This window comes from Apis mellifera, linkage group LG1 (genome assembly GCF_003254395.2).
Source record: "Apis mellifera strain DH4 linkage group LG1, Amel_HAv3.1, whole genome shotgun sequence".
NCBI lineage: Eukaryota > Metazoa > Arthropoda > Insecta > Hymenoptera > Apidae > Apis > Apis mellifera.
Window position 1 is genome coordinate 1,725,788 of NC_037638.1, and position 16,144 is coordinate 1,741,931.

The 16,144-nt window shown below is 32.6% G+C and overlaps 1 protein-coding gene and 1 long non-coding RNA gene across 2 annotated transcripts in view; one reads left to right on the top strand and one right to left on the bottom strand.

Moving 5' to 3' along the window:
• Positions 1-10,311, top strand: part of LOC113218523 — a 35,726-nt gene extending 25,415 nt beyond the window's left edge. The window contains exon 2 of the mRNA XM_006558575.3: positions 4,015-10,311. Coding sequence (XP_006558638.1) covers positions 4,016-4,891 — 876 coding nt within the window. The 5' untranslated portion in view covers position 4,015 and the 3' untranslated portion in view covers positions 4,892-10,311. The remainder of the gene's footprint in view (positions 1-4,014) is intronic.
• Positions 9,976-13,672, bottom strand: LOC113219182. The gene is made up of 2 exons (XR_003305923.1): positions 12,756-13,672; positions 9,976-12,416 (listed from the first exon to the last, which is right to left on the bottom strand). It is a non-coding gene; the product is annotated as an uncharacterized LOC113219182 (long non-coding RNA).
• Positions 13,673-16,144: the final 2,472 nt, after the last annotated feature.

Consider the following 16,144-nt stretch of genomic DNA (forward strand, 5'->3'; position numbering starts at 1 on the left):
ATATTTAACCTTCCAATACGATAATATTCTAAACAATTGAATAATTGAATTTCATTAAATATGTTAAAAATAGAATAGCAAAATTTCAGTTTGAATTGTTATCAAAAATATCCAACATCATTTTTCGATCGACGATACGAAGTTTAAATATATTTATAATCTTCCAACACGATAATATTTTAAACAATTGAATAATTGAATTTCATTAAGTATATTAAAATTAGAATAACAAAATTTCAGTTTGAATTCTTATCAAAAATATCTAACATCATTTTTCGATCGACGAAGTTTAAATATATTTATATTTAACCTTATATATATATTTAAATATATATATTTATTATATATATATTTAACCTTCCAATACGATAATATTCTAAACAATTGAATAATTGAATTTCATTAAATATGTTAAAAATAGAATAACAAAATTTCAGTTTGAATTCTTATCAAAAATATCCAACATCATTTTTCGATACGAAATTTAAATATATTTATAACCTTCCAACACGATAATATTTTAAACAATTGAATAATTGAATTTCATTAAGTATATTAAAATTAGAATAACAAAATTTCAGTTTGAATTCTTATCAAAAATATCTAACATCATTTTTCGATCGACGAAGTTTAAATATATTTATAACCTTCCAACACGATAATATTCTAAACAATTGAATAATTGAATTTCATTAAATATGTTAAAAATAGAATAACAAAATTTCAATTAGAATTCTTATCAAAAATATCTAACATCATTTTTCGATTTTATTTATAACCTTCCAACACGATAATATTCTAAACAATTCAATAATTGAATTTCATTAAGTATATTAAAATTAGAATAGCAAAATTTCGATCAACGAAGTTTAAATATATTTATAACTTTCTAACACGATAATATTCTAAACAATTGAGTAATTGAAATTTCATTAAGTATGTTAAAAATAGAATAGCAAAATTTCAGTTTGAATTTTTATCAAAAATATCTAACATTATTTTTCGATACAAAGTTTAAATATATTTATAACTTTCCAACACAATAATATTCTAAACAATTGAATAATTGAATTTCATTAAATATGTTAAAAATAGAATAACAAAATTTCAGTTTGAATTTTTATCAAAAATATCTTTATACTTTATTTTTTTTTTCTTAAGAACATAACAAAACTTGAAATTTTCTTCAACTGTTTTATTAAATATTTCCAATATCTTCTTCTTCTTCTCTCAAGAATCAAATAATTTCATATCTTTGTTTCTTAATAAGAAATAAAAGGAATAAGGAATAAATTCTACGAGAGAGAGAAAAAAAGATTCCTTACGCCGTTGGCAACTTTCTTACACGGGAAATATGGCGAGCTTTCCGGCAAGATATGTCTCCACGTAATGCAGTTTGCAAGAATCCTGGCTTACGTAAGTACGTCCCAGGGACGATGGTGGGGATAGAGAGAGAGAGAGAGCAATGGCGTCCAAAAGGAGCCATAAGAGGCAGGGGAGATTAGCCGCAAAGCAACGAGAATACATTCTTCTCGGCTCGAGAATCCCCCCTCGAACCGAGGAAGAAATGTTTTTCCACGCGGCAACTGGTGTATTTATTCCTCTCCCCGTCGATAAAGACGAGTCGAAAACTTTTTGAACAAGTGTTAAAAGAAAAGATTCAAATAAGTAGTGAATTAGTTTCCATTTCGTTCGAAAATCGTTTCTATATTTGTATAGGGATATTTCGTGAGAATGTGAAAATTTCGTCGCATTCGTTTCTTGAATAATTTCTACGATAGAATGAAATTTATATTTTCTAATAATGAATCTTGAAGATGATATTTTATATTCGTATCACGTAGCACGATAATGCTCCCTTCTGAGAAAAAGTGGAACATTCGGTTACATAGAATTATGTGAAAAAAAGTATGAAAGGTATGGAAATTATTTAAAGAGGAGATTTTTCCTTCTTTCTCAATTTTATAGTATACGTTTGAAGCGTATGGGTAATATTATTCGGAAAAATTAATTTTACAAATTAAGATTTATATTTTGAGAGTTTTCTTCGTTACATAATATATTATTTATGTAATATTACGATGTTCGTTTCGCCTTGACGAATTTTCTTTCTCGCGTAAATTCTTATTTACGAGATTGATTTGCATTCGTCGCATCGATTTTTTTTTTATTCTTAAATGTTAATAAAAGGTGGGTGACTTCACGGTTTCAATTTCTCGAGATGAATTTTCTTTTATTGCCTTTACGTGGGGAGGAAAAAAAAAGTTAAACCATGAAAATTAACACTGTGGAAGCACTTTTATGAAAGCACCGTTTGCGACCGTAAAAGCAAATATAATGATATTATAGGGAAGAGAACATTGTAAAGTTAATATTAAAGAATGCTTTTTAACTTTCTTTCAACTTAATTTCCCGCAAAGTAATAACCGATACATCAAATTATTTCGTTCATCTTTATTTAATATAATTACTTAAGAAGTAATTATAGTTCTTCTTAAGAAAAAATCGTTCTTAGATTTGTAAAATTATGTTTCTTTCTCAAATCTGTAAGTATCTTTAGTAAACACGTCAATTCGAAAGTTTCTTGATTTTTCTCTGTTCGTATTTACCGACCAGACATCAGTCGGTAAATTGATCAACTTCCGACATACATGCATGAATCGGAAGTCGAAACAACGTCAACAGGAGAGAAAAGTCGGAACTATATTCTGAACAACAGGAAAATAGATTTTTTTGAAAAAACGTAGAGATAGAAATAAATTAATTTTTGATAAAGTAGAATCGAAACACGAATAAAAAAGAATATTTGTTTGAAAAAATATTGTCATAACTGATTATAATCATTAATATTACTACAAATATAATATAATACAATATAATAATTTTCAAATAATATTATTTCCTCTCGACTTATTTCAAATTTTTCTTCCTCATCCATTAATTTTGCACCATATAATATTTTCAACGATCTTTTTTCCAACGAATATTCACCGTAATACGAATCAAAGAACACGGTATCGATTCAAATGTTTAACGAAGATCCAACTATTGTACTCTCGTACACGGAGGCCGAGAAAAAAGGAAATGAGGTGTAACAGAATAATTAAAAGTTCCTTACAATGGACTTCTCCTACTCTACTTTCTTCTACTCTGTTCTCTGCGAAAAAGAAAAAAAAAAAAAAAAAAAGAGAAACGAAATATAAGAATTCTTTTTTTTTTTTTTTTTTTCTCTCCATTTTGCGCAAAAAGAGAAGAGCCGTATCAGCTTTTTAAACCGCAATAAGGACACATTCATCTCATCTCCTTTCTTCCATGTCGACCGAGCACATCGCACAATGGAGGGACGAGAGTGGACGATGTCCGATAAGGAAGATACGAATTTTTCCACAGGTACGACGACCACTGATGGTTGGCCACACGCTCGTATTTGGTAATCGAATTAGACAACTTAGCGAATATTACAAACGCGGCGATTCTATCGCAGTGCATCCTGTGAACCCTGTGAGCGAAACCCTGTACAGCCTTGTTTAGAGCGCGACCTACGTACCGACCGATCGATCGAACCGTTGGACGAGCATCGTGTCGCACATTCGAAACCGGCGGGATATCATTTCTGTCTCTTGTTACCTCTTGATAACCATTATTATTATTATACAATTGCATACGATACAATCCTCCTATCCGCTTTTGTAAAAAAAGGAAAAAAAAAAAGAATAAATAGTCACGTAGTAGTGGATTATAGGCGCGTACAGCATGCGAACGCATATATTACACACACAAACACATATATATATACATATAGAGAAAACTAGATTAGTTAAAATTAGCGTATCCTTATCTATATCGCTTTGAGTGAATCGCGATGCTCGTCTCGCGATTCGCGCGTCGTATAAATTAAAAATGGTAGTCGGGCAAATAGGGAGAGAGAGAGAGAGAGAGAGCGAGAACGAGAGAGAGAGAGAGAACGAGTTGTGAAAGATCGACTGAGCAAGGGTTGTGTTTCCGGTGTTGCAGGATGCACGCGGTTGGATTGCATTCGGCGCTGGCCATCAAGCGTCAGAGAAAGCGGCGGGACGAGCAGCGTCGTGCCCGCGAGCGGCGCTATAGCGCGCAATCGGGCGAGAGCGGTCTCACGTCGCCGAGGGCATCTACCGGTTCTTTGGATCATCAACCGAGGCACCACAAGGCCGGCCACTCGAGTCGCTCGGCCGGTCAGGGTATGTTGGACTCGAAGGTGGTCACGTCGGTGGGGATGCTTCACATAGGCGTCGTTTTCCTCGTTTTCGGCGCATTCCTCCTAATGAGCGGCCTTCTGCCGGGCGATCTCGCCCGTTGGGGCACGAAAGCGTCGGGCGGTTGGTGGAACGAGTTGGTCGCAATAGGTTTGTTCGCCATCGTGTTCGGCATATTCCTGATCGTGTTGAACAAAGTGATCGCCAAGAGGGAGGAGAACGACTTGGAGGAGTACGTGCAGAGGCAGTTGACCAGGTCCAAGTCCGGGCACAGGTTGGAGAGAGACGCGGAGACAGGCGGTTTGACCACGAAACAGGCTAAGAGGGCGAAGCAGATGCTGCAACAGCAGCAAGAGCAGCAGATCGACTCGATCGAGACGCACAACGAGAAGAACCCCGACTCCCCACCCAGAAGCCCCCCACCTGCTTACTCCCCACCTGCGATGAACGGCGATCACCAGGCCGTCCAGTCGTCCCTCTACCTCGAACAGATTACCGAGGAGGAGATCATCAGTGATCGCGTGGAAACCTCGACTACCAACAGCTTGAGCCCCGGCTCGCCAAGCGAGACCAGGGAATTGTTGCAAAATCCTCGTTACTCGAAGCAGAATGGAAATCCTCAGCAGATTCATCGGTCGCTTTACGTGTCCAGGATTTAGACACTTTGGTGGGAGGGGTATGGTTGGGAGCCTGGTTTGGCTCGAATGTTTAATTAAAAGGATCACGAGGATCTACGTACGTATTGAGAGGGGAAAGGATCATCGTGATGGTTTATGGAGATGATGACGAGGTATTTCGAAAAAAAAAAAGAAAAAAAGAAGAAGAAATCGTCCGATTAATCGGTTTTCTTTTCGCAACGTGATTATCGATTATCGGTAATATAAGTCGATAGTTTTTTTTTTTTTTTTAATTTGTCGAGATATCGTTAAGAGATCTCTCAACAGTAATAGCCATTTAAAACGTAATTTTATCCGGGGATTTCGCGTTTAATTTAACTCTCCATACGAGTTTCCAATTAAGAAGGCAGCCCCTCGCAAAAGCGAGGAGAAAGCTGGCTTTAATTGTTCGCAAAAGAAAACTTGATTGAAGTGGGACCAAAGTTTCTTTGCAAACGTTAAATTTCGTTTAAAATCAATGCAAAACAAATGCAAAAAAATCGTTGATGAACAGTTTTTCAAAATTCGAATATTGATTTCGTCATCGATTGATACCGATGATCGATAAATCAACCAGGTTCGCATTTATTTTGAGAGATCCTAGATGGCGGAATCAAATTCGTCATGAAGTGAGCAATTTACTATCGAGATCGTGTCGACAAAAGTGTATATCCGCGTAGTCGAATATTTCCTCTGCGCTAATTTCGATCCGAGCCTTTTTATCTCTTCGAAAGTTTCGTATTGTCGCAATAGCCTCTCCGCGTTTTATTCATTATTCTATTCGAGGATCGAACTCGACCAATTTCCTGCGAGGAAATCCGATAGAAACGATATCGAGTCTCTCTCGTCGAGGGCAACAAGTTCCTTTTGTGCTTGTTACGTTAGGAAAAGTTGGACACCTTCTCCTTGGACACACGATAGAAAATCAATTTCCTCGACGAATTACACCGGCATTGTCGATTATGAGGGGAACTCGATCGAGATCTCGATAGTTTCAGTACAGAATCGTGGAAATAACGACGATACGCGTGTATTTCTTTTTTTTTTAACGCTTTGCAAAGTTCAAAAGTGAGTTTATGCTTGTTAAATATCGAGACGATGAAAAAGATCGAAGAGGGGGAAAAAATCGATCGTAAGAAGAAGCAAAAAACTGAGAGGTCGGTAAAATTTGTTTGTTGTACTTGAAACAACGAATTTCATTGGATTTGTGAGTTTTATATGGTTAAGTGTAAATTGATATTCTCATCTTGAAGAACGAAATAATACATCGAGCGTATTAAAAACACGATATTGAATCAACTTGTAGAAGATTCATTTCTATTCTCATTGCAATGGATCACTCGGTATAACGCAAAGTACAAGCAAGTGTAAACTTACCTTAAGAGTGAAATCTTCCGTGACGAAATTTGCGAGTGATAAGATCGCGAGTGAAATGCTGCAAAACTTTTCGTCCATTAAAGACTTTTCCGATTAGAAATGACGATTTCTTTCTTTCTTTCTTTCTTTTTCTCTCCCCATCTCTCTTTATCTCGGGAGAGGAGAAAAACTTTAGAGAAAGTTTAAGATAAAAGTTTTCTCGACCAAAACCGATTTAATCCTCGTTAAGTGTGTAAAGTAAGCGATCGATAGAAAAATCGCTGGAAGAAATTTTTCGAATTCTCGTGCCTCGATACATCGTGCGTGGAAATAATAATATCGAGGATATTTCAGGATCGTTCGTCGTGGATTTACCGCGTGCAAAGGAAGTACGCCTTTTAGGCGAGAAAATATATGTGCTATATGTGAGATATCAGAAAGTATTATTGGAGAGGGAGGAGAGGGGTCGTTGAAAAAGGGGGGGGAAGTTGTTGAATCGGGTTGAAAAATGTAAAAAAAGAAAAAAAAAATCATGCACTCAAGGACCAAGATATAATTAATTCGAAGGTAATAATTCTCGAAAGTAGACAATTTTAAGGAAGATTATCGCGGGGCAAATGGCGGATTCTGGAATGGAGAGGGAACGTGCGGCAAAAGAGGGGGGGGAGGCGGTACGATAATCGTAATGGCTGATGATTTCTCCTCGGTGGAATATCAGTGGAATAATATCAATGGATCAGATTCATCCGGTTAATCATAATCTATAATCGATCGTAATATAATCCGAGAATTCGATTTAATAGACTCGTAAGAAATATATACGAAGGTCTCTTCGACGCCAACATATTCATTACTGTTTAAAAATTATGTAAATTCTTAAGAGGGGGAAAACGGGGCCCCGATTTTCGGGGGACTTTGAAGGGCCCTTTCCTCTCGGGGCTCTCGATTTAATCTTAGCTCGATTCGTTCGAGGTGAATAATGTCCTTTAACGTTTAAGAAAATTAAGAAAGAAAGTGTCCCGGTATCGATATTGGTCCGATATATCAGTCATTGTACGTGTATATGCAGATTTATATTACACGTGATTTGACGTGGAAGGAGAAAAAAAAGATCGTTTCTGCTTCGCAATTTTTAATTAAAAAATTTCTTTACCCGAGTTTCGTTCTTATCGGGTTTTATATAATCGAATAATGGAGTTTTTAACGTGGTTCTAAATTTAATAGCAACTTTTTTTTATCTCGTATCGTACAATATCTTGGTAATTTTATTATTTCATCATCTCTCTCTCTCTCTCTCTCTCTCTCTCTCTCTCTCTCTCTCTGTGTCCGATACGTTTTATCTTTTTCCACTTGTTCTTCGAAGTATTTTTCTTGTTCTCTTTCGTAATATTTCCATTTTTATAAATACGAATGAAATATGCGTTTCATCAAATTTTCTTTTCTTTTTTTTTTTTTTTTTTTCCCCATTTATTCATTTTCTCAATTTATCGAATTCGTAATACAATATGAATTAATACGTTCGATTTTTATCGTAACTGTGTGTACGAAAATAATTATACAAATTGTCTTTTTTTTCTTTTTTTTTTATTAGATCTCATGTAATCAATTAATCAAGAATAATAATAATTAATGGATAATACGATCTGTCGCTCTTCGATTTTCGTTTTCTTTAAAATTGCATTCCAATTTCGCATTCGATTGCATTACAACCAAACATTCCATTCGAATTAACTTACAAAGTCTTTAATAGCTTTAAATCGTCGAATTTTACGATTTACGATTAATTACGCGAAAGAATAATCGAATTTGTAGGGAATTTAAAATAGAAATATATCTAGTCGAGAGAAAATATTTGATCGTAGAGAATATCTTGAATCTCGAGCAATTTTTGATTTTGAAAAGAATTTAGTCCAGAGATAATACGAATTTTCCATTTTGCGTTCTAAAAAAAAAAAAAAAAAAAAAAGAAAAAAATTTTTTTTCCTTTTCCTAAAAATGTCAGTCGCTTAAGGCCACTAAAGAAGACGCTTTTTCCATCACGTTATTTACTATCTACTTATTTACTTGTCTCTCCTCTACGCCTTATGAGGATTTAAGAAACGAGATTTCGCCTTAAAAAGCGACTAAGGATAAAGAGTAAGAGTATATACTTAACACATTCGAGGTCAGTGAGTATACAGTATTTCGCAGGATGATACAGAAACTTTATAAAATATGAAAATGCTTTGGTACAACAAAGTAAAATAAATTCTCGAATCTTATTGAATCTTATTTCTCGTGTATTTTTTTTCATTTGAACAAAAATGTTTATTTCCAATGTAAAGCAAAATAAATAACGTAACGCAAAGATAATAAAATGAAAAATTCTTTTCTGTCATTGTTTACATTGGTATTTTATAACTTTATAAGAGTGTTATATTATTATTATATTATTTTTAATTAATTTAGTGAGTTTTACATTATAAAATCCGTTAAATAATAAGAAAGTACAAAGTTATATTAAGTACAAATAATGACATTTAATAGATTAAAATTCACCCTTTGCCTTATAACATCGAATTACGTTCGATATATTATTATCGATCAATTTCAATAAATAGAAATTAACCTCTTCGATACGATCATCGAATAACAACACGCACGATCGATCGTCGACTTTCAGTATTCGATATACGCGGCAAGCGAATGGATCGAAGAGATTAAATTAAAGAAATTATATTTGTAGCGATGATACGAACCAAAGTAAAAAACCAAATGATGGTCAAGATCCTTTATCAATTTATCCTAAAATCCTGACCTCGAATTGGTTAATATCCAAAGTGAGAGAAAAGACTGCGAGACGAGTTAGAAAAAAAAAAACAAAAAAAAAAAGAAAACAAAGAAAAAAAAGTATATATACACACACACATATAATCTACGATGTATTGCAACCAAGTTGAGACATCTAGTGTACTCGTAAAAGTGGGCGTGGTTTCAGATGTTTACGTCCGTAGCGTGAGAAGTGACCTTAAACGATGAAAACATTTAGGAAGCACGACGACTTAAAAATCGAAAATTGCGTCCAGATTCGAACGCTATTGTACATCTTGACATTTTATTCGACGTTATCCTCGGTAGTCTCGAATTAATTGCATTTACGCAATGTATATTACGTGCCGCTTTTCTCTCGTGAAACGAAATAAATGATCGAAATACGAAGTCGTACACAGGTTAATAATAACTTAACCTATAATTAGTGGAGGCAGCTTGAAATCTTTTTCTCGACGTCCCTGTTTTATCGATCCGGGATGTCCAGTGTCCAGTGACTGATAGCGCTGATACTTACTATTAAGATAGTTCATAATTTTAATATGCTATATTCCATTTTATAATACCTTGGGTATTTAATTACATATTGCTAGCTTTAGACGGCGAGATTTTCGAAAACGACCCGATACTACGGTACACGGTCGACGTTTACGTTTCGTGTGTCGATTGATCGGTAATTGCATTATCGATAAAGTAGTGTAAATGAAATGGTTTGATTCTCGAATAGAATATCCAACTTTTATAACGTTATATATTGAGAATAATATTAATTAAACTACGATAAATAAGAGTTGGTACATTTTGATCATAGAATGAAATAAAAGCGTTGTATATCGATTTTTTAAATCGACCATTTCATATGCGACAATCTAATGATGATCACGCGAATAGTAGAGCACGGTAAAAAAAAAAAGAAAGACGTCTTTTTTTTTTCACGAACAGCAAGATTTTCTATGTGTATTCATATAGGCAGGTCGTTTTCGAAACGTCTTCAAGAAGAGATTGCCACGCTCGGGCGCTATCATTCTGTGATCCAATGAAAAAATTAATTAATTAATTAATTAATTAATTAAATCTCATACCGAGAAAAAGTGAATAATGTTCTTTCGAGGAATCTTACTCTGTATATATATATTATATTATTATATATCTCTACCTTTTTTAAATTGGGACACCGTGTATTTATTAAGAGGAGAAAACTAGAAGAAAAAAAAGGGAGGAGAGGAAAATAAGAAGAAAAAAAAAAAAAAAAAAAAAAAGAACAGCCAAAGAAAATCATATGAATGAAAGAAGAAATAAGTGGTGTCTCCACTTTTTGCATTTTGCGCGATTCCAACTTTTTGTATGCTCTTGCAAAGCTGGAAGAGAATGAGAGCGAGAAAAAGCGACAAAGTACGTATGAAAATATGAGAGAAGAAGTTAAAGATAGGGAAAAATGTAAATTGAGTTGTGAGAGAAGTGAACTTTAAAAAGGAAAAAAAAAAAAATAAAAAATAAAAAATAAAAATAAAAAAAGAAGAGAGAAAATTAAACGAAGCGATTTGGTTCGATTGAATGTTGAGTGAAAGTGCCTTTTGCGATGTGTTTCGTAATTCCGTGTAGCTTTTCGGTGTTGAAGGGAACCAATTGCTTTCGTTTAACTCAACACGTAACAGCGTTTCCACTTGCGACGATCACGATGAAATTGGGAATTGTATCGATAATATTTATTCAACGGAAGATGGAACGGTTTAATTTTTCTAATTTTCTATCGATCGATACATCGATCGGTTCAATGCACAATATTTTTTTTTACGATATATAGGATGTTTTACAACGATGATATTTAAAAAAAATTTTCTTTTACTACTCTTCGAAGCTTTCAAAGTTTTTGAAACATCCTGTATACGTTTAAAAAAATGAACCAGTAATTATCACAGTATTTGAATTGCCTGGAATCTTAAAAGGATTTTAAGAAAAATGATTTTCAAAATTCCTTGAAAAATAATTCGAGATAATTACTGCTTCGTATTTTTATCTTTAGAAATTATTTAATTACTCGTTATTAATGATTCGAATTGTAAATCTTGATTGATTTCATTCTTCCATTTCATTCCCTCGAAACTGAAAGGCTGAAACCGCAGATTAACTTTAAATCATAAGTATACTCCTGTACTTTTCTCGCGTTTATTTAAACGATCTATATGTACATCTATCTTCTTCGAAAGGTGGACTTACTCTGTATATCGTATCAGATTGTAACGTTTTTTATCGCTGTACATTGTAATCGATTTTTAACGCACGATCTCCCGTTAGGAATACGTTAGGAATGCGTATTCCTGTATACATGTATATTCTACCTATTGAAAGTTGGAGATGGCGTTGCAGTCGAAGGCGACGGGTTCCACGTTAATTTCAGATACAAAGATATATAATCCTAAAAATAAGTGATACAATCACTTTTACGTAGTACTTTGTGCGCATTTATAAAATGAAAACTTTGAAACGAGGAAACGAAATTTGGTGATGTCGAGGATCTCTTCGAAAAATTAGTTAAAATATATGAAAAAATTTTTGATTTTGTTTACATTATGGGAGAAGTAACGAGATGTATTTAAAATTTTATTTTTAATTTTATTTTGTATTAATCGTATTAATTTATAAATTAAAAGTTATAGTTGATGAAATAAGATCGATTTAATTCGAACATCCATTTTGTCAAAAATATTCCAAATAGATTTGAATCTCTTCCTATATTATAAATTTGTTTTATGTATATTTCTCGTTAAATATTTATATCATTTTTCTTCTTACTTTTAGTTATTTATTTCTGTTCTAGATATTAAAGAATTAAAAATTTTTAATATATACTTGCTAAGAAGAATAAAAAATATTTAAACAATGCATCTTTTAAAAAAGATATTTTTATATTCTTTTATAACGATACAATATTTTCTCTTGTATTTTTCAATTCATTTTAAATTATCATTGATACAAAATTGCCAATTTTATCAATTAAATTTTATCTCGGATGAATTGATTTCATTTTTCTTTTTTTTTTTTTCGAAACATTTCTTGATAAGCTTCCTTTCGACAAGCCTTTTCTTGCTTTCAATTACATTCGAGAAAATTGTTATACACTTTTTTCCATAAAAAGTCAAGTGAAAAGAGAAAAATCACAATCGGCATGGGCAAGTGCTCTTGGAAGAGGTCCTCGAACACGGCATATTCCGGAAGAAATTGCAAGGCCTTCGCGGAAATTCAATCGACCATTTTCTACGGCAATTTGAAAATCGAGGCTTGTAAAGAAAACCCTTGGGATTAATTAACGGACGGACGTGTACGTCGACGATATGTCATCCGTAAATGTCGACTGGTTCTCGAGCTGTAATTTCGAAAAGAATTCTCTCTAGTGATTCGACGCGAAATTTGTTGGACTTCAAATGTAAAATTTTAGCTTCGATTATTTATATTATATTTGGCTATGAACAATACAATTATATTAGTTTCCGAAATATTGATGAAAAATTTTCGGCATATATCGAAAACTGTTTATACAGATATTACTAATACACTCACTATTGTTTCACTGTCACGCTATAGTGATCTTATATTTATAAGATATTCTGTAATCCGATTCTCGATAAAATTGAACACAATTAATCACGTTATCTCGTTCGAAAAGAAATAAAATTTGTGAAAACATATTGGCAATTGTTGTTACCTTCGAAGATTCCGTATATAGATATTTAGTTATGAATCGAAAATTCACACTTTTTCACATTTGAAGCAATTGAAGGTTAAGATACTGCCGAGATACTGAGATCGTCTGACACGTCGCGACATCTGCAGCGAAAATGGTTGAATTAATCGCTGTATGATTCGATACAATTCACAAAATTCGATATAAATTTTCATCGATTTATCTATTTGGAAACTAAATGAATAAATATTTAAAAAATTTTATATTCGAGGTCCATTTCTTTCTAATACCACGTTGGAAACTTTAATTGGAACTTCGTTATATTTATTATCATCGATTTCTTCGAACATCCACGAGCCGTTTTGCTCACAGGAGAACCTGATAAAACTCGTGTTTTATTTGCCGCGAGAATGGTCCCATAGGGACGATAATAGAGCGACGAGAAACTTCTTCGTTCATATCGATTCGATAAGTGGAAAAAAAGGGTGGAAAAAAAAAAAGGACTTAGGCCAGCGAGAAATTCTCTCGAGGCATAGAATTTTGTTCTTTGGTAATAATAAGGAATCCGTCGTATCGCCTGAGCGGGTTGAAATACGCATCGCTGTTCTCCTTCGTTGGACGCGTTTCCAACTTGTGGACGAATCACAATTGGAAACCGACCTTTACAAACGGACGTATGGTATGTTTACTTACTAAGGAAAAGAAGGAAGGAAGGAAACGTGAATCAACAGGGGAAACGTATCATTTTTTTCAAGCGGTGAAAATGTGTAATGTTCTGGTATTTTTCTCCTTTCAAAATTTCTCTTCTTAAAATTTGTTGCAGAAGAAGAAAATTATAACTCTTTTTTTTAATTTAATTTTTAATTTATAATCACTTCCTCGTTAATTCTCGTTGTTGTTAAAGCATATTTGAATCGAAGAAAAAAAAAAAGAAAGCAAAATGTGAACAAGTGAAAAATAATAGACAACGATCTAAATTAAATAGGAAAACTCACACAATTGTAATTATCGCGTAGAATTATAATAAAAAATTCTCTCTACTGTTTAAAACCGAGATCTTATCTAAGAAGTGAGTTTCTATAATGAGAATGCACTTTGACGATTAAAAAAAAATACAAATAAAAATTTATTCCACTTAAAGGTGAGATCTTACGAATATTTTTTCTTATGAGTACGAGTGAAATTAAATTAAAATTAAATTGAATCGATCATTCATATTCTTTATGATTCTAAGGAAAGCCAAAGAGTTATTTTCTTCTAAAGCAACGAATTTTGAATTACGTGAACGGAGGAGATTATCAGAAGAGCAGAATCCAATTCGAAGAGAATTCGTCGTAATCTTATTCTATACTTATTGTAAGTACTTATTTAAGTTCTATTAGATCGTAAGATAAGTGATAAGAATTAAAAGAATACGTGTATGGCTGATGATGATGATTGATGATGATGATGATGCTGATGTTGGGCAGCGACGATTCTTTATCATTGTTAGAATTATATATAACTCTTGCATACACTATGTCTATTGCATACATACTTGCAATACATATTATTACCGCATATTATTATGAATTAGGAATTAATAAGCTTTCTTATGCCGTTTCTCTATTGTACCACTTATATACACCTGATGCACGATTTTTCGAGAATAAATCTTTATGAAACGCTCCAGTCTTTGTAACTTTGGCTGTTCTCTCTAGAATCTTTTATTTCTTACTTTCTTTCTTTCTTTTTCCCATACCCTGATACGCTTGTCAAAATCACAGACTATTTCAAAATTTTCGATCGAAAGTTAACAAATAAAGTTTTACGACAATTTATTTATATAATTTAAGAAGATGGAATTATATAAAAATATAGCAATTAATAAATGTTATTATTCGTAGAATTTTAAATAATATTTGTTACTTTAACTTTTATACGAAATATATATTATAACTTATAATTAAATTTTTCGGCCCAACTCTGATTAAAATTTTGCGTTTGTCACGTATGTTATACACCTTGCTTTGAATATGAATTCGAAAATTAATTTAACTTGGCCACGTCAAAATATATTAATATCAATTCTTTCAGGTATCCGAATAAAAATCTGATGTTGTATATACATAACCTGTCGACCGACGTGACAATGTTTAGCCGTGTATTAAACGTTTTTTTTTTTTTAGTTTTGTAAAAAAGTTAAAAGCATACTTTATGAAATATTTAACGTAACATCTTTCGGGAAAGATGCAATAAAATTAAGAAAATTCGTTTCGTTCCATCTTCTTGAATTCAACTTGACTTGAATTAATCTGAACGAGATTTTTAAGGTTATACACATATTGGAATTTCCAATGTGAATTTTAAGTAAAATAATCTTAAAATCAATTTTCCATGGTGAAAACGTGTTCATGACGAAGGACTTGGAGCTTCTCGTATACCAGTGGTTCTCAACCAGTGGTTCTCATTCAGTGGTTCTCATTCAGTGGTTCTCATCCAGTGGTTCTCAACCGGTGGTTCTCAACCAGTGGTTCTCAACCAGTGGTTCTCATTCAGTGGTTCTCAACCAGTGGTTGGTCGCAATTATCAAAAAGAAAAACACAATTTATTTGTTTCATGTGAAGGGTCATTATAATATTTTTAAACGATGATTTTTGATATTTTTTTTTTAAATTTGTCTTATTTATCACAAGAAAGAGATGGTAGCAAGTTAAATAACTTGGATATCAGATATCAGATTCGCAGCTGTAAAAAGGTTGAGAGACACTGTGTTCTCTCTGTGCGACAGACATGATCGAACGTGACGTTCCATGATTTCTTTATGTCCACAATCTTTGAAGTTTTCATTCATCTTCTCGTTTCTAGAAGAAATACGTTCCATCGAAGTGATTCTGGAATAAAGAATTTTTATCAGGAAGGCACGTTTGATGTCAAACTCTCAAAAAATCTTTTTAAAATTGTTTGAAAATAATTAATGAATTGACAATACGTGTTATAATACATTATAATACATTAAAATTTGTTAATACGATTCGATAGGATGTGGATTAATGTAACAATAATTTTATTTATTTAATTAATAATCATAATCAAGGCAAATATCTGATTAATTAATTCGAGGATAAAAGCATTTTAACGGCAAGAAAGAAAATTAATTTCTTCCCGAAGGATTGTCGAAAACAATTAAACTTTTAATCTTTTCTTTCATTACATCTCGTAATAAAATCTTTTTTTTTTAATACATCTTTTTATAAAACGAATTACTTAAATAGAATGTAAAAATTAAACGATTTATTTAGCTCTGTTTATTTGACATAATTTTTTTCAAACTTAATTTACGTTTAAACGTGATAGGATTTATCGATCGATTTATAATTATTCTATAATGACATTTCAATCTTATGATAGAATTTCAGACATTGATTTAA